Source organism: Bos javanicus, chromosome 4 (assembly GCF_032452875.1).
Source record: "Bos javanicus breed banteng chromosome 4, ARS-OSU_banteng_1.0, whole genome shotgun sequence".
NCBI classification, from domain to species: domain Eukaryota; kingdom Metazoa; phylum Chordata; class Mammalia; order Artiodactyla; family Bovidae; genus Bos; species Bos javanicus.
The window spans coordinates 67,404,995-67,430,884 of NC_083871.1; the positions used below are offsets into that span (position 1 = coordinate 67,404,995).

The 25,890-nt window shown below is 42.9% G+C and overlaps 1 protein-coding gene across 1 annotated transcript in view; it reads right to left on the reverse strand.

The window, feature by feature from the left end:
• CHN2 (chimerin 2) overlaps positions 1-25,890 on the reverse strand; it is a 341,634-nt gene that overhangs the window by 115,744 nt on the left and 200,000 nt on the right. Inside the window, exons 4-6 of the mRNA XM_061414246.1 lie at positions 17,890-17,921; positions 13,532-13,645; positions 9,581-9,866 (exon numbers count right to left, since the gene is read on the reverse strand). Of these exons, the coding sequence (XP_061270230.1) occupies positions 9,581-9,866; positions 13,532-13,645; positions 17,890-17,921 (432 nt within the window). The remainder of the gene's footprint in view (positions 1-9,580; positions 9,867-13,531; positions 13,646-17,889; positions 17,922-25,890) is intronic.

The window sequence follows — 25,890 nt, forward strand, 5'->3', positions numbered from 1 at the left end:
AGAGGAGTAAGAAAGAGGGTGACACCCCGCACCAGGCCAAGGAAGGAGAATAATGGGATTCCCCAAGGTGGCGTCTCGTCCCACCAGTGCTCAAAGTCACCATGTAACCTTGAGACGTGGGCCTCAGTTTCTCATCTGTACAGAGAAAGGAGTAAGAGCAGGTGGCTGGTTCTTTGTTGGAATATGCATCAGAATTACCTGGAAAGCTGTTTCCAAGTGACAGAGGCCCCCGCATCAGTTCTGTTGCCCACCCCCAGGGAAGGCCCCTAGGAAGAACTCAGAGGTTGTAAACAGGGTAAACTCAGCAGTCTCCCTGCCGGGGTGGACAACAGTCCCGGGTGACAGAAGCTTTCACCCCCATAGTCAAAGGGGATACAAGTGGAACAGTCATTCCTCCCAAATACCTCTCTGGAGATGTACAAATAGAAACTTCTTTAAAAGGCGTGTTTTTGTCCATCCAGTTGTTACCCAGAGCAGCAGTTCTCCAAGTGTGGTCCACTGATGTTTGGGTGATCCTGTCAGAGTGCCCATAATGTCAACACTATTTTTATTAATTGCCTGTTCCAACTGACTGACATTGCAAGTAACCTTTGAGAAACTACACTTGTTTTGTTCTATTGTAAAAAAAAAAAAAGAGGTAAAAAAACCCCAAATGTACACGCTGCTGTATTTAAAATGGATAACCAACAAGGACCTATTGTATAGCACATGGAACTCTTGCTCAATGTTATGTGGCAGCCTGGACAGGAGGGGAATTTGGGGGAGAATGCATACATGTATATGACAACATTGTTAATTGGCTATATGCCAATACAAAATAAAAAGTTAAAAAAATCCTTCCTTTTGCCAATGACATATATGTCTGAGGCCAGAGCTTCTTCCTATAGTTCAGACAAAGCAATATAAATCACAAGTTGAACACAGAAGCAGATGTGAGAATCAAGATGTTGTCTGTTAGGCCAGACATTTAAGAGATTTACAAATTGTGAAACAAGGACAATATTCTCATTTTCTCTTTTTGGGAATGGGGTTATTCGTCACAAAAATATATTATTTATGCAAACACAGAATGACTTTACTATCGTGATGTTGAAAAGAGTTAAATTTTTTTCTTGGTTTTACTTTTGAAAGCAGGAAGTACCAGCAGATATAACTCACATAAACAAAAACTCTTTGGGGTCCCTGGTAATTTAAAAAGTACAAAAGGACCCTGAGGTCAAAAAGTTTGAGCATCTTAGACTTCCCTGGTGGCACAATGGATAGGAATCTGCTTGCCAATGCAGGGGACACAGGTTTGATCCTTGGTCCATGCTGTGGAGCAACTAAGCCCATGGACCACAGCTACTGAGCCCACGCCCTAGGGCCCCGGAGCTGCAACTACGGAAGCCTGTGCACCTCGAACCCGTGCTCCGCAGCAAGAGAAGTCACTGCAATGAGAAGCCGGCACACTGCAACTAGAGAGCAGCTCCTAATGGCCGCAACTAGAGAAAGTCTGCACAAAGCAATGAACACCCACTGCAGCCAAAAATAAACAAATTAAAATTTTTTTTTCTAGCATCTCTAGACCAGAATCTCAGTGAATAAGATCACTGGGACTTTTTGTACATCTAAGTGTCCCAGGCTGGCAGAACTGTCTATCTGCTTACACAAAGAATGAGCATGAACCACAAAACAGATGCCCGCTAGCCATTGCATAGCCCGATTTATGCCACAAAACCTGAGGAAATGGGGTCAATTCAGTGGATTCACTGCGAAAAATTTGTTCTTGCCCATCACTCCCACATCTGTTTAAGTGTGGTCTTTTGAGATGGCAGCCAGCATGTTACTCTTTTCTGAGCCACTAGATGGCACTATTTGCATAGACAATATTCCAACAAGGATTGCATTGAGCTCTTTTCTAGAGAGATTTTGGATGGGGATGAATGAGGAGGGTTGGAACCATCTTCTTCTAACACACACTGAATGTATTAGGATAACTTTTCTTTTTGTTACTGTAAAGCTCTTATCTTGAGACCACTGATAGCGAGGGGATGGTAAAAAGAAAAAAAAAAAAGAGTAACTCTCTGATAAAAGATAGTGAACCAAACAACGTAACTCAATTTTAGTTATTCCTCTACAGCAGAGATTCTCAGCTTTAGCTGTGTATCAGAATCACCCAGAGAATCTAAACTCCAGATGCTCAGCTCTTATCCTAAGTAGTTAAATCTGTTTTCTGGGGGTGTGTCCCAGGCATTGGTATATTTGAAAACTCCCCAGTGGGCAGAAAAGAATCCTTGTCCTATAAACTTTGTCTTAAGAAAACCACCTCCTAGCCCCAGAGAGGACTTCCCCGATGGCTCAGTGGGTAAAGAATCTGTCTGCAATGCAGAAGACACAGGAGACTTGGGTTCAATCCCTGGGTTGGTAAGATCCCCTGAAGGGAGAAATGGCAACCCATTCCAGTATTTTCATCTGAAAAATTCAATGGACAGAGGAGCCTGGTGGGCTACAGTCCACGGGGTCACAAAGAGTCAGATGCAACCAAGTACACAGACAAAGCACCTAAAGAAGAGACACTGGCTTTTCCTTGTTTCTTCATTAAATTCTCTTAATCATTCTACATTTAATTTTCCCCATCATTCAAATTTTAGCCAATAACCCAGGGAAAGGACTCAGGGAAAAAGGAACAATGCACAAACCTTTGAACCAAACTGAGTAATCAGAACCGCAAGAGTCTACTCTTAAGAATTTTTACATGGAGGACTTTTTATGCCGAGGTAGAGGTGAGAAAGAATGCCAGTGCCTAAATTAGAACAAAAAAGAGTCTCAGAAAAAGAAGAGGCATTAAAGAGAGTGGGACAGGTGTCCTTAAAAGAAAATGCTTCCCCAAGTATCTGATAACCTTTACTTCCCCATCTGACCTTTCATCTAACCAGGGGTTGAGAACTGTAGAATCATCTGGAGAACCTTAAAAATAGGCTTGAGCTTCACCAGTAGAGGCTTTAATTCAGTTAAGTCAGGAGGGGTTAACATGGGTCTTTTCTAAAAAAGCTCCCAGGGTGATTCTAATTTGAAGCTGGTTTGAGAACCACTGACCTAGCCAAATCAGCTCTTTTTCAGACTGCACGATAAGTTTCACACTGTCAGGAGATTCTGATTTAAAATAACACTCTGGTAAAACCTGGTTTCATGAACAAATGTAATCCAAGTTCAAATCCATTCATCCTTACAGCATTATATTGCATTCCATTTTATGATGCCGTGTGTGCGAGGAGGAAGATGGATGATCAGAGTCATTACTGCACCTGTCGCTTTTACTAGCTAAGTTATGCTCATCTTCATTTATCCTTTCTCCCGAAAAAAGACTGGTTATGCCACTTACATATTTCCAAGGGACCACCTGCAGAGCAGTTCTACAGGTTTTCCAGAGCCTGTCATATGAACGTCTTTTCCAGCCCCAGGATGCCTTATACGTGAACAATGCAGGCTCTTTCTTTGGCATATGGATGCAGCATCTCAGCTTGGGGAGGGCAATGGGTGACACCATGCTTGAATCAACTGTCCCTGATAAAGTCACAAAGCCTCTCCACCCTCCAGGACCAAGACCTCTCCCATAAGGGCGCAGTGGTGGAGCCCATCCACATAAAGGGATATCTCACAAACTTGCAGTAATGTCAGTCATGGTTTCTGAACCTGGTGAACCAACATTCTAATAGAATTCGAACAAGGTTAACACACTGCTTGCACAGATTTTATTCTATTCACCACTTGCAGTTGTATTGGTTACTCTCTGCCACATCCCTTGCGTCAAATTCAATCCTATCCTGCTTTCGCCTGTGGTGGGGAAACTGATTAACTGTATCCCTGGCTCCTTTGTCCTCTAGCTTCCAGTGGGGCTTGTCCAGTGAGAGATACAGGCAGGAGATCGCAGGGCGGGAGGAGAGAGAAGATGAGGTATTTCTTCCACTGCCCCCTGCCTCTTGAGTGGCGCAGCACCCAAGGCTCACACCCTGGCTTGATTGTAGGGGTCTCTCTCTATCGCCCTCCTGTGGGAGCTCTGTTTTTATAGGATCGCCCGCTACAGGAGCCCCTCTCACACCCCACCTTCTGTGGCAGCCCCCTCTGGTGGGAGTCTCCTCTCCAGCTCTCATCAGGCTCCAGGAACCCCAGTGCCTTCCTCCAGTCCCTTCAGCAGCTCCCGCCATTGCCAGTCCTTGAGAAAGATCTCTTGTTAATCAGCTTCTCTTCAAAACCCCAGTGAATCTGTCTTCTATTTCCTGCTGGGCCCTGACACATTTAAGACTGCCTTATGAATTCATTTTTCACTTTTCATTCATTCACTTGGGAGTCCTGTACATATGACTTGTGCTCCTCAAAGATCTTAACTTTAAGAGAACATCTAAGGGGCAGGTTATTTTAAAGCATTCTTTTTTCTCTATCCAAGCCTCTGTGACCTCTAGATGTCTCTGAAATACACCAGACCAAGGAGCTGGGTGCCTCAGTGTCCTCTTGTATAAAACAAAGGGGATGCACGAGGCGGTCTCCAGTACCCTCCTCCTCCAGGCTCTAGTTTCTCACAATGCCCCAGCGGGTCAGGGCGCAGCTCAGGGGCGGCAGGAGCCGCGCAGAGAGAACACGGAGGGAGATACACCATCTTGGTGGCCTGAGATGTGCCACTCCTCAAGGTGAGGGCTCAGAGTCCTTCACTCCTGACAAGGCCACTCTCCTAGTTTCACAGCAAGACAAGCAGAAACCAGAGAGCCTTCCTTGCTGCCTAGGAAAGTGGGAGGAATCTGGGAGCTGGCCTGGGGCAGCTTGAGAAAGGAGGGTGGGGTGGGGTGAAAGGCATGTAAAATGGGGGGGTGCTGGGAAGAGCCCCAGGGGAGCACCGCTGAGGGTTCTGTAGTGGGCAGGGGGCAAGGTCGGGAGGAAGCAATAGTCAGCCCATTTCCAGGCATAGTCACGCCACACTCTGTTTCGTGATTTAGGTCCTACGCTATAATTACCATCTTCAGCCTTCAGTGAAAGGCTGCTAACTACAGCCTCTTTACTAACAATCCAAAAGAGAAATGAAAGAAAAAAAAAGAAACAGCTAACAGGATGGGGAAGGGGACCGGTAAGAAGGGATGGGAAAACAGTCTGGGTCCAGGGGCAGGGGGTGGGGGTGGGGTAACACGATGAGTATGGAGGATGTTTTACTCAGGCTTTGCTTTAATGTATGTGAATTTAGGACATAATGCATTATTTTCTTAATTAATTTTCTGAATAGGATTTATCATGGTTCAAAATTCAAAGAGTACAAAATAGTAGCAGGAGTCTCCTTCCCACCCTTATATCTTAGACGCCCCCTTCCCACTCCCCACTGGCAGTCCTCATACTAGTTCATCATCCTTCGGGGGGTATTTTATAATTTTCCTAGAAAAAAAATATGTAAAATCTTTTTTCCTGGTTTACGTAAATAAAACCATACTATGCATACTATATCTGTTTTTGCATTTGATAACCCTGAGTAAATAACTTTCATATTAATCCATATGAGAACATCCTCTTTCTTTTCTGTGGTTGCATGATATTCCTGTATATGCTGCTGCTGCTGCTAAGTCATTTCAGTCGTGTCCGACTCTTTGCGACCCCGTGGACTGCAGCCTACCAGGCTCCTCCGTCCATGGGATTTTCCAGACAAGAGTACAGGAGTGGGGTGCCATTGCCCTCTCTGTCCTGTATATGGGTGTACCATAATTCATTCTAAGTAATCCCCAACTGATGAGCATTTAGATCATTTTCTGACATTTGCTATTATAAAAATTAGGGAAATGATTAACTGGTAAACTATATTCTATAGTGTGCTTGTATTACACCAAGAGTACAAATGATTTTTCTCCAGTAAAGCATAAATACAATTTAACTCAGCAAGTAACTTTACTTAATAAACATGTGTTACTGAAAATATTGGGGTTTCCCTGGTGGCTCAGATGGTAAAGAATCTGCCTGTAATGAGGGAGACTCGGGTTCGATCCCTGGGTCAGGAAGATGCCCTGGAGAAGGGAATGGCTACCTATTCCAGTATTCTTGCCTAGAGAATTACATGGACAGTGGAGCCTGGTGGGTTACAGTCCATGGGGTCAGACATGACTGAGTGACTAACAATTTTACTTTCACTTTTCATTGGAAATATGGTTGTCACATATATTTGATTCAGTCAGGTATCCTTTACAAGGCTTCCCTTGTAGCTCAGCTGGTAAAGAATCTGCCTGCAATGTGGGAGACCTGGATTGGGAAGATCCCTTGGAGAAGGGAAAGGCTACCCACTCCAGAATTCTGGCCTGGAGAATTTCATGGACTATATAGTCCATGGGGTTTCAAAGAGTCAGACATGACTGAGCAACTTTCACTAATAATAAAATTCTTTACAAGACAATTTACTTATTAGAGCTAGTAATAGCAGTGTATTTTCAAAAACACATGTAAATATTAAGAGATTCTTACCATCAATTGACTCAGGATGGTCAAAAGCAAAGGTCTTTGCTTAAGGCAATAAGAACAGAATGAGGTCCAGCTGCTCCATAGATTTAAGAAGCTTTGAACTTGGAGTTAGGAAGTCTGGGTTTGATTCCTTGTCCTGCCATTGTGGCTTTTTCAATAAAATGGGGATAATCATTCCTGCCCTATGTACCTGGCAAAGCTGCTCTGAAAATAAAGTGGAAAATTATTTCACATGCGTGAAATCTGTTTACCAACTGCAAAAGTCTAAACTGATGTTGAATCCTGTTGCTACTCTTACATTGTTTACAGCACAGTTTCCAGAGATCAGTAAACAAGCAATCTATGGAATAATTTCTGAAATTAATTTCATAAAAGAAATGATACCGGGCATGACCGTTTTAATTAAATGCACCAAATGGTGGCACTTACATATAGTAATGTTTTAAAAATCAATTAAAGAATCAGAAGGGAAACAGATCCCTGTCGGCTAACCACCACAGTGTTTTTTTGTTTTTTCACTTGCACCCTCTCCTCTCCCTGCCTCGTCTCCAGTTATTAAAATCAAGTTCACTGCTAACCACCTTGACAGGAGGTAAATCTGGAAACCACTCAAATCTGATAGGGTAGGTAATATCTTTTTGCCAATTAACATTGTTAATATTCTAGGATTTACACGTATCTCTGGATTCATTAGGAAATGATCAATAAAATATGTGGGCAGATGAAGTTTAAGTACTCTGGAAAATGAAATGCTGGGCTGTCTGAATTTAAGAAATATTAGGAAGCCTACTCATTTCACTCATTAAAACCCTCAAGACATGCCATTACTGAAGCAGACAGGTGCCCCGGGCATTTCTCAGTCAATCCATTCAAGTTTCTGCCACCTCTTTTTGAGTCACTGCCGCCATGGCAACAGTCCACTGACCTGCCCTTAAGGGAAATAGGATTTCTGGCAAGACTGAGACTTTTAATAATTCCACTTGTCAATAAGGTCAGAAAGAAACAGATGGAGTCGTACGAAGTTACTTCACAATCCACTAACAAAATGAGTGACCCCCAGCAAATGACCAGACCCAGTGCTGGGAGCATCCTCCAGGAAAGTCAACCACTGCACCATTAACGTCCAAGAAATCGGCGCCACCGTTGCCCATCCATCAAACCTTTCACTTGAGTCTGGACTTCCTCCTTCAATGCTTTCTTTATCTACCTTTTCCTGAAAAAGGTAAAAGTGTACTGGGCGGCTCACTCAAAGTAATTGTTAATCTGATGATTTTCTCTAAAATTTAATTTTAATAAATATATACAAAATGCCCTACAAGAAAGGATATATTTTTTCATGTAAGCTTCCTTATGGGACTACCATCTAGAAATATCAGTTCCTAGTGACCCAACTTTCCTCTTGGGGGACGACAAAAATCTACGAATATCAATTCCAATACCCGTGATCTAAACTCTCATCCCAAATACACCAGAGTCACTTCCTATTCACTTCTTCTCCTGGAAATGTTCTAATGTGTTGTCTGCAGTTGTAACAGATTGCCTTTTGGGTGGCATTTCTCTCCAATTCAGAAACATAAACACCACTTCAGAGATTTATTTTACAATTCATCTTCTGATTTGTCATGGCCGGGAAAGTCGGCTTCTGGATTTTCTATTCTAAATTACTTTCTGAACAGATTTTTGCAAACAGACTAAGGAACGGCTTTTGCTTAGACAGGAACAAACTCCCAGAAAGCTGGGACACAAGTCCTCTCTCTTTTGTTGAAAGGTAAACAATCAGGAACCCTATCATTTCCCAAATCAATTATTCGCCAAAAAATAAACAGGTGCTTTGGAGACTCTGGAGTTATAAAATGAAAATGGCAAATGATTTTTTCATGGGCCAGCTGCTCAACTGACGTGATTCTGAGGCAGGTTCTCCTAGGCTCTAAAGCTCAATTAGCAAATCAATTAGGATCACGCCCTGTCTGCCAGCAGGCCCGCCTGCCATCCTCTGCTCTCCTCCTGCCCTGGGTGCTTTCTGTGCATCCCCGTCGCCAAAGCTGAAGCCCGGTCAGTCAACCTGAGGTTCCTCTGCTTTTTGCTCACACTGGACAACAAGGGGAGGAGGGGGGCTGTTCCGGTTTAATTAAGGATTAGCAAACACCAGAAGGAGCCGTGCTCAACTCTGCTCATTTCTATCTGCCCCAGTCCAGGCTCGCCTGAGAAGCTAGGCACAGGCTCAGGGGGGCTGACTGGCATGGCTGGCTGTCACTTTGTTTCAGTGGAAAACAGATAGGACCAGTCAAAGCAGATGGTTCCTGAAGGGACACATCCAAAAAATCTGCTAGCAAACTGCGGCGGCGTCTTTCACATAAACAGCAACTTACTGGAGAGGAAAATCAGACCCTCCTCACCACATCCTGCCACAGTGCCACCAGCTTGAGCATCACCCATTTGGGAGGGTCTCATCCTCGACGAGGCCCAACAACTCCTCCTCTGGGAGGCAATGGACAAGCCTCCCAGAGACAGAGCCAGAGACGGGGGCATCAGCCGTGATGATGACTGTATCTTTCCAAGTCTCCTAGAGATATAGCCATCATCACGGCTAATGCTCCCATATTTGTCAATAAAATCTGTTATCTAGGTAAGACCACCTTCAAGAGGGATCACTGACCTGTGCATCACACATGGGCATCAAGTCCTAAGAGAAGCAAATACAAATACTATGTATTTGGCCCGCTGGGTAGAACTGGAGATGGAGCCAGTGACACTGCAAATGGCAATTAAAAATACAAGTGACCATTTTCATCATAAAACACTAATTTTTTTAAAGGATTTCTTTTTCTTTCAAACTTCAAATAAACTCACAATTATTAGTGGAAGTCCTGGCTCTGACTTAGGAGTTCTGGCAAATCATCGGACATTTTTGACCTCACTGTCCTCATCTGGAAAATGAGGGAGTTGAACTGAAATCAGATTTCCAAGGTCTCTTTTAGCACAAAATTTCTAAGGTTTTTTGGATGGGAGTGTGTTGGTCTCCTGCAACAGTCTGGCAAATCACGTATTGAATTAAGCATCTGGGTTTTCAGCATAGATTAGAAACAGAGAGACTGTTTTCGTCCCACGCGTGGCTTACCTTTTCGACAGGTGTGTGCTCTTCATTTGTGACGCTGGCTTTTCTTGATTCGTTTTTAGACCTGCTTAGCCTTCTGGATACTTTTTCTCTGAGTAGAGTGGCATATCCAATGTGTTCATAGATGGGGTTTGTTGTCATTTTGGAAATGTATTCTGAAGCTTTTGTTTCTATGTACAGTGTTATCAAGCCATCTGTGACCAAATCATGAATTGATTCAAACCTCTTCTCGCCCACAAAGTGTTTTCCATCATAGAAGAGCCTGTAGTTTAAGGTCTGATTTCCAAACCTGCCCATAAGGAAGGAGAGATCACAAGAGTTTTAGAAACCAGGTCAGTGGGTGACAGTGTCAGCTAACACTTCTGGGATCTGTACTGAATGCCAGACACTGGGCTAAGGGCCTGACCTGATTTCCCCCCATTAGGTTATCATGGAGACCCTTCAAGACACGTGCAATTATTATTCTTGCTTGACAGCTGAGGGAATTGAGACTTGAAGAGATGGGGTACTGCCTGATTCACAAATATGTTAAAAATTTCTTACTGGAAGCCAGCCATGCCCCTCCACTCCCTCCCCTCTACCAGGCAATTATCTCTGCAGGGGAAGTTATAAGCACTGGCCTTGGGTCCTTTTATTATTATATCTTTGACCATCATCAGTAGAGCACCCATGCCTTCCACCCCAGTTGGTCCAGCGGAAGGGGAACAGGGGAGCTGTGCAGCATGACTTGCTTGAGGATCAGTGACAGCATCACAGAGACTTAATCATTAGGATTCTCTCCTTTTAGTGCTGATTGTCCCCTCTTGGTCTTGGTCCTACAGCTCACAGGCCCTTCCGGGTTCCCCACTGGGACTGTCAGCTTCTGCTGCAGGGGATGCTGGTAAGCTGAGAAAAAACTTTGCATCCCTAGAGCACTTGCTATTCTTGAAGTGCTTCCTCATGATGACATCACTGAAGATATGACATCTCCAAGTGCAGCTGGGAAAGCATCGTTCTACAATCACAACACCGAGATGGTGGGTTGAACACATCTTTGTGGGTTGACCTGGGAAGTGTTTCATTGACACCATTTTTTCCCACAGAGACAGTGCTTCCTAATTCCAAAGAGTTCACAGATGAACTTTTGGAAGATTATCCGATTTTGAAATTGAAAACTTTCCTCAAACCTTGCAGGATTTGTCATGAGGATCGAAGGATATAAAATATTTGATGCAGGTTAGGAAAGTGCAGTAAAGGCAATGCCTTTGGGGTGCTATGATTTTTAATACTGTGATTTCATGGTAAAGTGCTTATGAGAGCTCTGTTCTGATGGCTTGCTAGCATGAAGTGTCATGACCGCTAGTGGGAGGTCTATGGGTCAATATGATTCCAGAGAGAACCCAGTGGACCAAATGCATGTTTGTTCAGGCACACACCCACAATGTGAGGTGAAGACTTTTGATAAGGGCTGCACAAGCTGGAATCAAGATTGCTGGGAGAAATATCAATAACCTCAGATATGCAGATGACACCATCCTTATGGCAGAAAGTGAAGAGGAACTAAAAAGCCTCTTGATGAAAGTGGAGAGTGAAAAAGTTGGCTTAAAGCTCAACATTCAGAAAATGAAGATCATGGCATCTGGTCTCATCACTTCATGGGAAATAGATGGGGAAACAGTGGAAACAGTGGAAACAGTGTCAGACTTTTTTGGGGGCTCCAAAATCACTGCAGATGGTGACTGCAGCCATGAAATTAAAAGACACTTACTCCTTGGAAGGAAAGTTATGACCAACCTAGATAGCATATTGAAAAGCAGAGACATTACTTTGCCAACAAAGGTCTGTCTAGTCAAGGGTATGGTTTTTCCATAGTCATGTATGGATGTGAGAGTTGGACTAGAAAGAAAGCTGAGCACTGAAGAATTGATGCTTTTGAACTGTGGTGTTGGAGAAGACTCTTGAGAGTCCTTGGACTGCAAGGAGGTCCAACCAGTCCATCCTAAAGGAAATCAGTCCTGAATATTCACTGGAAGGACTGATGCTAAAGCTGAAACTCCAATACTTTGGCCACCTCATGCGAAGAGTTGACTCATTGAAAAAGACCCTGATGCTGGGAGGAATTGGGGGCAGGAGAAGAAGGGGATGACAGAAGGTGAGATGGCTGGATGGCACCACCGACTCGATGGACGTGAGTTTGAGTGAACTCCGGAAGTTGGTGATGGACAGGGAGGCCTGGTGTGCTGTGATTCATGGGGTTGCAAAGAGTCAGACATGACTGAGTGACTGAACTGAACTGAATCACTTCATGGGAAATAGATGGGGAAACAGTGGAAACAGTGTCAGACTTTATTTTGGGGGGCTCCAAAATCACTGCAGATGGTGATTGCAGCCATGAAATTAAAAGACGCTTACTCCTTGGAAGGAAAGTTATGACCTAGATAGCATATTGAAAAGCAGAGACATTACTTTGCCAACAAAGGTCCGTCTAGTCAAGGCTCTGGTTTTTCCAGTGGTCATGTATGGATGTGAGAGTTGGACTGTGAAGAAAGCTGAGTGCTGAATAATTGATGCTTTTGAACGGTGATGTTGGAGAAGACTCTTGAGAGTCCCTTGGACTGCAAGGAGATCCAACCAGTCCATCCTAAAGGAGATCCATTCTGGGTGTTCATTGGAAGGACCGATGCTAAAGCTGAAACTCCAATATTTTAGCCACCTCATGCGAAGAGCTGACTCATTGGAAAAGACCCTGATGCTGGGAGGAACAGGGGGCAGGAGGAAAAGGGGACGACAGAGGATGAGATGGCTGGATAGCATCACCGACTCGATGGACGTGAGTTTGAGTGAACTTCGGGAGTTGGTGATGGACAGGGAGGCCTGGTGTGCTGCGATTCATGGGGTCGCAAAGAGTTAGACACAACTGAGCAACTGAACTGAATTGAATTGAAGGGAGGCAAGCTTTCTATATGGCTCAGTGGGTAAAGAAGCCTGCTAATGCAGAAAGACGCAGGTTCGATCCCTGAGTCAGGAAGATATCCCCTGGAGGAGGAGATAACAACCCTTTCCAGTATGCTTGTTTGGAAAATCCCATGGACAGAGGAGCCTGGCGGGCTACAGTCCATGGGGTTGCAAAGAATCAGACACAACTGAGCACACAATTTGTGCAGAAAAAGGAGGCAGAGGTATGTCTTAATTCACTGGCTTGATGTTTCAGGCAGAAGCAGCTCTAGAAGCACTAAATTTGCAGATAATTCTCCCAAGAATATTGTGCATGCATAAACAGAGCCTTGGAGTCCATCAGCCGATAACATCTGTGACCCAGGACACATGTAAGCCTGTAATATGCTGCTGGGCACTTTGTAAATGACATGAAAATAAAAAAAAAAAATAATTAGGGGGAAATGGGGAACAACTGATTAATGGAGTTTTTATTTGGGATGAAGAAAAAGTTCTGGGAGATGATAGTGGAGATGGCTGCACAACATTGAGAATATACTTAATGCCACGAATTGCACACTTATAGATAATTAAAATGATACATTGCATGTTATGTATGTGCTTGTGCTTAGTCATTCAGTCATGTCCAATTCTTTGCAACTCCATGGACCATACCCTGCCAGGCTCCTCTGGTCCACTGGGATTCTCCAGGCAAGAATACTGGAGAGGGTTGTCATGTCCTCCTCCTGGGGATCTTCCCAACTCAGGGATGGAACCCAGGTCTCCCGCATTGTGGGTGGATTCTTTACCATCTGAGCCACCAGGGAAGTCCAAGAATACTGGAGTGGGTAGCCTATCCCTTTTCCAGGGGATCTTCCCGACACAGGAATCGAACCAGGGTCTCCTGTATTGCAGGAGGATTCTTTATCAGCTGAGCCACCATGAAAGCCCTGGATGTTATGTATATTTTACCACAATAAAAAAAAAGGGAAAAATAAGTAAATCCTTGCAAAGCAGTTGCAACTGGATAATCGTGTTTACCTTAGTGCTAACGTGTAGCATCCTGGCTGGCGCTGGCTTTCTCGAAGAATGTAGGCACCCTCTACGCCTCCAAGAAGCTCATCTGCCTTCTCTCGGGATATGATACCGTGGAATCTGAGAAGAGACAAGAGCATCTTTGTTCTGAACAGACCATACACCAAGTACGGACCACAAAGAGCTGGTTAAAAAACATGGTGGGACCACCTGGAATTTACGGCTCCTCACCTTAATGAAGAAGGAACTATACTAATGTATAGTTCCAGATGGGCTTGGACCCACCTCCCAGCATGCACCCAAACAGATAACACGCAAAACAAAAGGAAGAAGGCCAAGTCCACCTGGCTTTCTGCTATTGTCTTTGCTCACAAGCTGAAAATTAAAGTCAGAACCAAAAGCCAGGTTACAACTCCTCTTTTAACCGCAGGGAATAACAAAAGAGCATTTACCAATTTAGCTCTCCGCTCACTATGTATTATCCTGATTGCAGATGAACACATACTGATTATCACCCTGCTTACTTCAGGTGTGGGGTGCTGTTCATTTAAGAGGCTCATTCGCTGGAAAGAATAGCCAGCAGTCATGAACAGTCTTCCACTTCTTTAAATTTTGAGAGCAATCGCTTAGGGATGTGTGTGGAGAATGTACCTATTTTTCTGTTTTAAAAGATAATGTTTATTTTTTCCCTTGCTATTTCCCTTGCTATTCTACACATGCATGTAGAAAATGCAGTAGGATTTCAGGCTTAGCCAGAGACTGCCTCACTCTGGAAGGGATGTCTGAGCCCTAGAGAGCGTATGGTGATGCCAGGGGAGAAGAGAACAGGACAGCAGTTAGGGACAGTCAACCAGCTGGCTCTCTGTCACCCTCAAACAATAACAGCTGCTCAATGCTGTTTTCAGAGATTTGATCATTCTGTGTTACAGAGGAAGGTGGGAGCTGGGTTGCAGGGTTAGGTCGGTACCAAGGGGCCCTGGGCTCTTGGGAAAGGGAACAACACTCTCTTTCTAGGATTCCCCAATCTTAGAGAATTTGGAAGAATAAATTAGAGAAAAAAATTTCTGGACAAATAATCCTCTTTTACCTTCCTGGAAGGGAGAGGGAAGGGAGGGAAATGGCTACACAAGTTTTTCCCCAGGAATGCAAAGATTATTTACAGGACACATGTACCAGGATAATTTTTTGGAAAAAAAATATACCTATCACAATGGGTGCTTGCTAAGTTGCTTCAGTCGTGTCCAACTCTTTGTGACCCTATGGATTATAGCCTGCCAGGCTCCTCTGTCCATGGGATTCTCCAGGCAAGAATACTGGAATGGGTTGCCATGCCCTCTTCCAGGAGATCTTCCCAACTCAGGGATCAAACCTGAGTCTCCTGTGCTTCCTGCATTGCAGGCAGATTCTTTACCACTGAGCCACCAGGGAAGTTCATGTATCACAATTTTTATGTCCTAATTCCCTTCTATTCTGTACAGCTAGATCTTACAAGCTGAAGCTTTAGTCTTAGGGGAGCGAGGTCCCAATGTTCTGGCTTTGAGTTCTCAAATCAACTCTCAAAAGTCTAGGGCAGTGATAGCTTGGGAAAAAGAGGGGCTGTGGCTTCTCAAATTTTGGTTTTAAATCTTGAAAGCCCACACATGGAGGTCTTGGAGCAGTGCATTTCTGGGGTGAGGATAAACGTACTGTGTGACATAAGAGTAATCCTCCTGCCCAAAACTGCCCAAAAGGAGACCAGTGTCCCCAGTTATTTGGGAGGGAAATTGGGAGAAATCTGGCCAGAGCCCAGGCTCAGTGGGTCTGATTTGGGAGGTGGAGAAGCCTCCTTTGACGACGAGCTTGGGCGCGTTTAGGGTGGTATGCCCATAGACTGGAGACCTAGTTTGTAGCAAGAGCTGGGGCTGGAGAAGACTGGACAGATGGTCTGAGCAGGGACCTGAGGGCAGCCTGCAGTTACCAGGCCAGTGAGAGAGAGACAGAGAGACAGAAAGAGAGACAGACAGACAGACTTGGGGAGGGTAGAAGAGTAGAGGGCACTGGAAAGCTTCCCACATCAGAGTCAGAAAGGGCAGAAGCTGGTGCAGAAGACGTTTAGGCTGGGATGTCCAGGATACAACCGGATGGGCAGGAGGGTTGTGGGGATGACCACGGCAGGAAGAGACACACACAGAGGAGGGCAGAGAAACCGGACACCCCAGGCCCAGACCACTCTCTGGGTGGAGAAGGGCGAAAACCACGAGAGGAGGAGCATCCTCAACAGGCGGCTAACCGGGAAGCAGCTTTGTTTAAACTCTCTTTGTTTAAACTTTCAGGGATGGCCAGCAGCAGATGCCAAGTGTCAAAAACTAAGATAAATTCAATTGTTTGAAAGAAGTAACAATTTTGTGCACCTGAAGACTCAGCATGCAGCTCAGCATCCCCTTTAGGGATAGATTTAAAAGTGTCCTATATATATATAGGACATAATATATATATATATTATGATCCCAACTTTTCAAAAAGAAAGCCTGCACAAAGACTGGAAAGAAAGAGGTGAAGGGAAAAAAGTTAACAATACTTCTCTCTAATGGCAGGTTATGGTATTTTCCACATTGTCAATTCCTATACGGGCTTCCCTGATAGTGCAGTTGGTAAAGAGTCTGCCTGCTATGCAGGAGATCCTAGGTCAATTCCTGGGTCAGGAAGATCCACTGAAGAAGGGATAGGCTACTCACTCCAGTATTCTTGGGCTTCCCTTGTAGCTCAGCTGGTAAAGAATCTGCCTGCAATGTGGGAGACTTGGGTTCGATCCCTGTGCTTTAATTTTCCCCAGTTAATTAGGTATCGTTTAACTTTTTAAAAACCGAAGTAATACCTATCCACAGTGGGAAAATTAAAAGGCACAAAAGAAATAAAAATATAAACAGTAGAAAAATACAAATTCCCTTTTCACTAATGACACCCATTGTCCACACTTTATTGTGATTCTTTCTAAGAAAAAAATATGCACAAATGTTTCCTGAAGAGAGCATATCTTATATTTTGAATGGAATTTAAAAAACCTTTTATTTTTTAAAAAGAAAGGGAAACACAGAATCTGAAGTTTTTAAGCTAACTTCCCTCTAATAGCAAACGTTCCTTTTTTGTGGTTTCTTTGGTCTCCTCTCACTACACAGTTTATGTGGATGGGGGTTTGAGGATGAGAACTAGGAGGTTATTCAATAAAAGTTTTATGCGAAAAAGGAAAAGACAACGAATAGAGTTCCTTTTGGAATTCATGTACAAGTGTTCTATTTTAGAAGTATATATTAGATTTTCATTTTCTTTTTTAATTCTTTATTTTTGGTGTTGTTCTGGAGTAAAATCCAAAACAGTATACTGAAGAAAAAAATGTCATCTTATATCGAGGTTGACTGTTAGGGATGTGGGGTGGAAGAGAGGAGGCCAATGGTCCAGGCAGGTACTCCAGAACCCCTAGCTGCATTTTCAAGGCCCAGTAGGAAGGTTCAGAAATACAGCCATGGCAATTAGGAAGTAGCTGCTGAACTGGGACAAATAATAGCATCATTAATCACAAGAGTGAAGCTCTGATGGGTAAGGGAATAGAGGAAGGAGGTTTGAGTTTGGTCGGTGGACTTGAAAGAGATTTTGCCTCTGAATGCCTCCAGGTTGGACGTGGGAAGAAGAGTGAACTATGTATCTACCCTGACTCTGTGCTGGGCAGTTCTGTCTGCTGTGAGCTGTGCACCAGGCCACAGCCCCAGCCTGCTGGTTGTTTTTATGGTAATGCATATTTGCTTTGCAGTAGGTTTCTCAGAAAGTAAAACAAGAGATGAAATTAAGAGGAAAATGGGGGAAATCATAATTATGGTATTAAGGTAATTTGGCTAATAGATCCACATCAAGAGAAATCATCATTTCGGTTTTATGAGACTGCAAGGAAATGGGACGACTTTCCTGAGTGTTGCACTTACTGAGGTGCGTGAAAGCCAGGAATTCGGCCTGAGTTTACAGTCTCTGACTCGAGCTGTTTATATGGTATTGAGGTAGAAAGTGAGACGAAAGACTAAGAGAGCCACAACTATGGAAAATGCTGCCTTATGTTTCAAATACTTCCAGGCACTCAGTGGCTGCTTTTGTGAAAAGAACTGAATGTAGCAGGAGATAGTGATCCTCCCACATTTGTGAAAGCCAAACACCTGAATATTATAAGAAAAATTCAATACAAAAGGATCTGATTGCATTTATCCTTATTATTAAACTCTTGCACAATGGATATTTGATGAAGACTATATATTGGAAAATTTTTAATATTTAATATTTAAATGACATATGAAAATTACTACTTATTATGTTATTAAAACAATGAATAGCAGAATACATACTCTCTTCCATAATATTTTGGTCTGTTTTCCACCTATATTAAAAAAGAAGAAAAGTATTAATAATGCATTTGAATTCAAATCAGATAGATAAAACTACTATTCAAATAAACAGAGCTAGAGTCCTGGAAATAATTTTATTACAGTTTTTATTCCCCAAATCAGAGACCTAAGACATTCTGGAGTTAACCAACACACTCAACTTTCTTGAGTAAAAATGATCTAGAATTGCCATATTTCTCTAATCATTAGGCTCATTCCCACCCAAACTCAAACATCCAATAAAAAAATTTTCAAAGGAAATAAAATGAGGCTTATTTTAATATTAAGGAATTGATAACAGTATTACAAGGCTTCATCCTGAAGGAGAGAATAAGTACTTCTAGCATGAATAAAACATAAATATTTATTTCAATCTTCCTCTAATTGTTTCAATATTTGGTTGTAATAAAAATGGGGTGTACACCAGGATTAAAAAAATAAGCTTAATTTGGTCTCTTTACAGATAAAACCTACATCCTAACATTTTTTCAACAAATGGCTAATGGGCTAAAATTCATTTGACATCAGAGGTATAAACTTTGGAGGATAAGATTTATGAGTTGACTGAAAAGCATAAAATTCCAGAAAAGATTTTTCAATCATATCTTGAGCCTTGGGGTAATCACACTGGATTTCTACCACATATATGTGATAATCTACTTTTGTATGAACTTTGTTTTCTTAGGTTAAAGACGTTGGAGTTGGTGAGAAATTAACATGAATTCCCATGTTCCGCTTTTATTCTTCCTAGTCTGATTCCAGGGACACTGAGGATATGTAGAGCTACAAGAAGTTATAGATTTTCATTGATGCTTATAAACAGCAAGTTCATGTTTATTTGCTAAAGTAGAATATGAGCTGGGCGGCTATTTCATTTACAGTCATTTCTGTATATAGTCAAATGGGCAGTTTTCTCAGCAGGACAGAGTGGTGGTATCTGAAGGCAGTTTCCTAGCTTACCTCTACCCTTCAAATGATGCAGGGGACCTGATGCGAAGAGCTGGCTCATTTGAAAAGACCTTGATGCTGGGAAAGATTGAAGGTGGGAGGAGAAGGGAACAACAGAGGATGAGATGATTGGATGGCATCACCGACTCAATGGACATGAGTTTGGGTAAACTCTGGGAGTTGGTGATGGACAGGGGGGCCTGGCATGCTGCAGTCCATGAGGTCACAAAGAGTCGGAAATGACTGAGTGACTGAACTAAACTGAAATGGGCAGTAGGGAGCTATGCACTAGAGGAAGTTTCAAAAGGGGGAGCCAAGGGGACCATCTTGACAAGCCTGCCTTGGGCAAGCCTAGCTGGCATAAAACTAATCATCTAGACATGTCTAAATATGTGTTCACTCTTCTGTGCATTTTACACTTGAAACGCACTGAACCAAGAGAGGGCATTCATCACTCTTAATCTTTAAGGCTTGAAGCCTGCTAGGTGTCACTTACAAAGGATGATCTAAATAATAGCATTAATCGAAGCACAAAGTATGTAAAAAGGCACCTTGTTATCTGATGTGTACCATGACTCTACATACTAGGAAGCTTTTGAATGTGAGTTGCACATTTTGTCATTTACATCATTCTATTAGCTTTCTCTGGAGAAGGCAATGGCACCCCACTCCAGTATTCTTGCCTGGAAAATCCCATGGATGGAGGAGCCTGGTGGGCTGCAGTCCACAGGGTCGCTAAGAGTCAGGCATGACTGAGCGACTTCCATTTCACTTTTCACTTTCATGCATTGGAGAAGGAAATGGCAACCCACTCCAGTGTTCTTGCCTGGAGAATCCCAGGGACAGTGGAGCCTGGTGGGCTGCGGTCTATGGGGTCGCACAGAGTTGGACATGACTGAAGCGACTTAGCAACAACATTAGCTTTCTCAGTTCTTTCCTACTCTTAGGACATACGTTTACAAAACTAGGTATAGCTCCCAACCTCATTCCCTTCCTCCATCCTCTTATCTTTCCAAAAGGGAAGAGTAATTAACCTAACTTCCCAGATGGATAGCATGGCAGATAGAGCTTACTACTAACTCCTGGCATGCAGGTAAGTTAATTTAATTGCCTCTTCAGACAACAAATAGCTTTCAGTTCATCTATCACTCATAAAAATACACAGCACACTTATGCTCAGAGCTCTGTGCTCAGCCTGGTCATTGTTCATGAAGTGATGACCTCAGAGATATGAGAGGAAATATATAAAGAGCTCAGGGGTGTTCTGTACTTGCAGTAGAAGGTAACTTTTGAAAAATCTAACATAGTCCCCCAAATAGGGAAGTCAATATCTAGGGTGCCTTGAGAAACACCAGATAAGATCCTGCCTGAAGGACCTTTTGACCCAATTGAAGAACAAATCTGCACATGAAAACTGCAAGAAAATAAAACAAGAGCACTGAATCATGTGGGAGAGACTCCACGTGGAATACCGTCATGGAATAGGCACCCAATATCACACAAAATGTGTACTAAAATACTATTCTTCATTTGTCTGAAATTCAAATTTATCTAGACATCCTGTTTTCATTTCTTTTTTTTTTTTTTCCTTCTAAATCTGGCAAAGCCACACATGGGGGAGAGGAAAGGTGGAAGTAAGAGAGAGTGAAGACAGAGGATGTGGACAGACATCCAATCACGGCTCCCACTGTCCTAGCTGTTTTGATAGTGATCTGATTCAATCTCTCTTCCTGGTGTTGTCTCTGTAGCTCGTAAAGAAAATATAGCTGTCCTTGTTAGTGTTAAAGAGAGAAATAATGACTGGGATAAAAAGCTATAACAATCACCTCTTCCTTTTCCTAAACTTTTTCTCACAGGAATCTAAACATTCTGTCTCTCCACCTCTCACTGAGCTTTTGAGCTGTCAAGAGCTAAATTTAAGTTACATGATGCCAGAAAAATCATAGAATATCCAAATTTTTTTAAGATGGATCATTTTGGATACTCAGACCCTGACAAAGCACAGTCAGCTGACAACAGGGCTCTGAGGGACAAGGGATCTGACTACAGTAACGTCTTCCTTGTGACCGAGTACTGCCTTAAAGGAGCCTTACTCTGCCCCAGGCACTGCTTCATATTAAATATTGATGGGATCATTAGGTACCTGTGAAACACAGATTTGTTTTATTAAAGAATTTCAATTTCCAGGTGTATGAGATTCTCTTCAGTGAATGAGACAAAGGACAATTGATAAATAATAAGTAAAACAGCTCTGAAATTCCTCCATTTTCATTGAGAATTACGTCGTTAAAATTAGGCAACTTGAGAAAAACGGAGGGCTAATTTAGGTAGTCACATGGACTCAGGAAGGGACAAAAACACAACATATCCCAACATGAAGGGAAGTCGCCCGCCAGGACAATGGCTAAAGCTGGACAGCCCATCACACTGGTGAAGCTGGTCACTGTGAGCGTGACTGGCTCTTGGGGTTTAGTGATCCAGTTTCAGAAGTGAAAGAAGTCCAACCTTTTTAGGAAAAAAGTAATAATTTGTGGGTATTTTGCTCCATCTTCCAATGCTGGATCCTTTCATGATCCACCTGGTTCTGAAAGGAGCACCACTCTTTGCAAAAGGAGGATACTAAGCCAACCATTGAGCAAACACACACCCGAAATGGGTACTCCCCAAGACACAAGTGACTTCGGTTATGTGGGGTGACTGTGCAAAATGGTGGGTGATTTTTTTAAATAAGTATAACTGAACATCATTCTCTAAATAAGAACCATCTACAGGAGATTCCCCTTCATGGATCACAGCCTTATCCTGGCGAAAGTGCTTGTGTAACTCAAGAAACTATGAGCTATGCTGTACAGGGCCACACAAGACAGACAGGTCATGATGAAGAGTTCTGACAAAACATGGTCCACTGGAGGAAGAAATGGCAAAACCCTCCAGTATTCTTTCCAGGAGAACCCCATGAATAGTATGAAAGCAAAAAGATATGACACTGGAAGATGAGCCCCCCAGGTTGGAAGGTGTCCAATATGCTACTGGGGAATAGCAGAGGATAATTACAAATAGCTCCAGAAAGAATGAAGAGGCTGGACCAATGCAGAAAGTTGTGAATATGTCTGGTGGTGAAAGTAAAGTCTGATGCTGTAAAGAACAATATTGCATAGGAACCTGGCATGTTAGGTCCATGGATTAAGGTAAATTGGACATAGACAAGCAGGAGACGGCAAAATTGAATATCGACACCTTAGGAATCAGTGAACTAAGATCGATGTGAAGTGAAAGTCGCTCAGTTGTGTCCGACTCTTTGCAACCCCATGGACTATACCATCAGTGGAATTCTCCAGGCCAGAATACTGGAGTGGGTAGCCTTTCCCTTTTCCAGGGGATCTTCCCAACCCAGGGATCAAACCCAGGTCTCCTACATTGCAGGTGGATTCTTTACCAACTGAGCTATTAGGGAAGCCCAAAATCCATGTGAATGAGCAAATTTAATTCAGATGACCATTATATCTACTACTGTGGGCAAGAATCCCTTAGAAGAAATGGAGTAGCCATCATAGTCAACAAAAGAGTCTGAAATGCAGTACTTGAGTGCAATCTGTAAAATGACAGAATGATCTCGGTTCATTTCCAAGGTAAATCATTCAACATCACAATAATCCAAGTCTATGCCCCAACCACTGATGCTGAAGAAGCTGAAGTTGACTGGTTCTATAAAGACCTACATCCTCTTCTAGAACTCACACCAAAAAAGATATCATTTTTATCATAGGGGACTGGAACGCAAAAGTAGGCAGTTAAGAGATACTTGGAGTAATAGGCAAGTTTGGCCTTGGAGTACAAAATGAAGCAAGGCAAAGGCTAACAGAGTTTTGTCAAGAGAATGCACTGGTCATAGCAAACACCCTGTTCCAACAACACAAGAGACGACTCTACACATGGACATCACCAGATAGTCAATACTGAAATCAGATTGATTATGTTTTTTGTAGCCAAAGATGGAGAAGCTCTATACAATCAGTAAAAAAAGACCTGGAGCTGACTATGGCTCAGATCATAAGCTCCTTATTGCAAAATTCAGACTTAAAGAAAGTATGGAGAACCACTAGATCATTCAGGTATGACCTAAATCAAATCCCTTCTGATTATACAGTGGAAATGACAAACAGATTCGAGGGATTATATCTGGTAGACAGAGTTCCTGAAGAACTGTGGATGGAGTCTGTAACACTGTGCAGGAAGCAGTGACCAAAACCATCCCGAAGGAAAAAATAATGCAAGAAGTCAAAGTGGTTATCTGAGGAGGCTTTACAAATATCTGTGAAAGAAGAGAAGCAAAAGGCAAGGGAGAAAGGGAATAATATACCCAACTGAAGGCAGAGTTTCAGAGAGATGAGTTTCAGAGAGATAAGAAGGCCTTCTTTTTTAAAATTTATTTATTTTAATTGGGAGATAATTATTTTACAATATTGTGATGGTTTTGCCATACATCAACATGAATTGGCCATAGGCATACATTTGTCCCCTCCATCCTGTACCCCGCTTCCACCTCCCTCCCTTTCTTAAATGAACAATGCAAAGACATAGAGGAAAACAACAGAATGGGAAAGACCAGATATCTCTTCAAGAAAACTGGAGATATCAAGGGAACATTTCTGGCAAGGACGAGTGAGAAAAAGGACAGAATGGCAAGGACCTAACAGAAGCAGAAGATATTAAGATGAGGTGGCAAGAATGCACAGAAGAACTATACAAAAAAGGTCTTAATGACCTGGATAACCATGATGGTGTGGTCACTCACCTAGAGCCAGATATCCTGGAGTGTGAAGTCAACTGGGGCTTAGGAAGCATTACTATGAACAAAGCTAATGGAGGTTACAGAATTCCAGCTGAGCTTTTTCAATCCTAAATTATTTCATAATTTCATGATGCTGTTAAAGTGCTGCGCTCAATATGTTGGCAAATTTGGAAAACTTAGCATGGTTACAAGACTGGAAAAGGTCAGTTTTTATTCCAATCTCAGAGGGAAATGCCAAAGAATGTTCAAACTACTATACAATTGTGTTCAGTTCACATACTAGCAAGGTTATGCTCAAAATCCTTCAAGCTAACCTTCAGTAGCATATGAACTGAGAAATTCCAGATGTACAAGCTGGGTTCAGAAAAGGCAGAGCAACCTGAAATCAAATTGCCAACATTTGTTAGATCATGGAGAAAGTAAAGGAGTTCCAAAAAAACATATACTTTTACTTAATTGCCTAGATTAAAGCCTTTGACTCTGTCAGTTCAGTTTAGTTCAGTCGCTCAGTCGTGTCCGACTCTTTGTGACCCCACAAATCGCAGCACGCCAGGCCTCCCTGTCCATCACCAACTCCCGGGGTTCACTGAGACTCATGTCCATTGAGTCAGTGATGCCATCCAGTCATCTCATCCTCTGTTGTCCCCTCCTCCTCCTGCCCCCAAACCCTCCCAGCGTCAGAGTCTTTTCCAATGAGTCAACTCTTCGCATGAGCTGGCCAGAGTACTGGAGTTTCAGCTTTAGCATCATTCCTTCCAAAGAAATCCCAGGGCTGATCTCCTTCAGAATGGACTGGTTGGATCTCCCTGCAGTCCAAGGGGACTCTTAGAGTCTTCTCCAACACCACAGTTCAAAAGCATCAGTTCTTCAGCACTCAGCTTTCTTCACAGATCAACTCTCACATCCATACATGACCACTGGAAAAACCATAGCCTTGACTAGATGGACCTTTGTTGGCAAAGTAATGTCTCTGCTTTTCAATATGCTATCTAGGTTGGTCATAACTTTCCTTCCAAGGAGTAAGCGTCTTTTAATTTCATGGCTGCAGTCACCATCTGCAATGATTTTGGAGCCCCCAAAAATAAAGTCTGACACTGTTTCCACTGTTTTCCCATCTATTTCCCATGAAGTGATGGGACCAGATGCCATGATCTTCGTTTTCTGAATGTTGTGTTTTAAGCCAACTTTTTCACTCTGTGAAAAAGTCAACTTTTTTGACTCTGTGGATCACAGCAAACTTAAAAATTCTTAAAGAGATGGGAGAACCAGACCACCTTCCCTGTCTCTTGAGAAACCTGTATAATGCAGGTCAAGAAGCAACAGTTAGAACTGGGCATGGACCAATGGACTGGTTCACAGCTGGAAAAGGACTATGACAAGGCTATATATTGTCACCCTGCTTATTTAACTTCTATGCAGAGTACATTATATGAAATACCACTCTGGGTGAATCATAAGCTGGAATCAAGATTGCTGGGAGAAATATCAACAACTTCAGATATGTATGATACCACTTCAATGGCAGAAAGTGAAGAGGAGCTAAAGAGCGTCTTGATGAGGGTGAAAGAGGAGATGTAAAAGCTAGCTTAAAACTCAACATTCAAAAAACTAAGATCATGGCATCTGGTCCCATCTTCACAGCAAATAGCAGGGGGAAAAGTAGAAGAAGTGACAGATTTCATTTTCTTGGGCTCCAAAATCACCGCAGATGGTGACTGCAGCCATGAAATTAAAAGACACTTGCTCCTTGGAAGGAAAGCTATGACAAACCTAGACAGTGTATTAAAAAGCAGAGACATCTCCTTGCTGACAAAAATCTGTCTAGTCAAAGCTATGGTTTTTCCAGTAGTCATCTACGGATGTGAGAGTAGGACCATAACGATGGCTGAATGCCAAAGAATTGATGCTGGAGAAGACTCTTGAGAGTCCCTTGGACAGCAAGAAGATTAAACCAGTCAATTCTAAAGGAAATAAACCCTGAATATTCATTGGAAGGACTGATGCTGAAGCTGAAGCTCCAATACTTTGGCCACCTGATGTAAAGAGCCAACTCATTGGAAAAGATCTGATGCTGGGAAGATTGAGGGCAGAAGGAGAAGGGGATTCAGAAGATGAATGGTTGCATAGCATCACCCACTCAATGGACATGAATTTGAGCAAATTCCAGGGGACAGTGGAGGAGAGAGGAGTCTTGTGTGCTGAAGTCCACGGTTGTAAAGAGC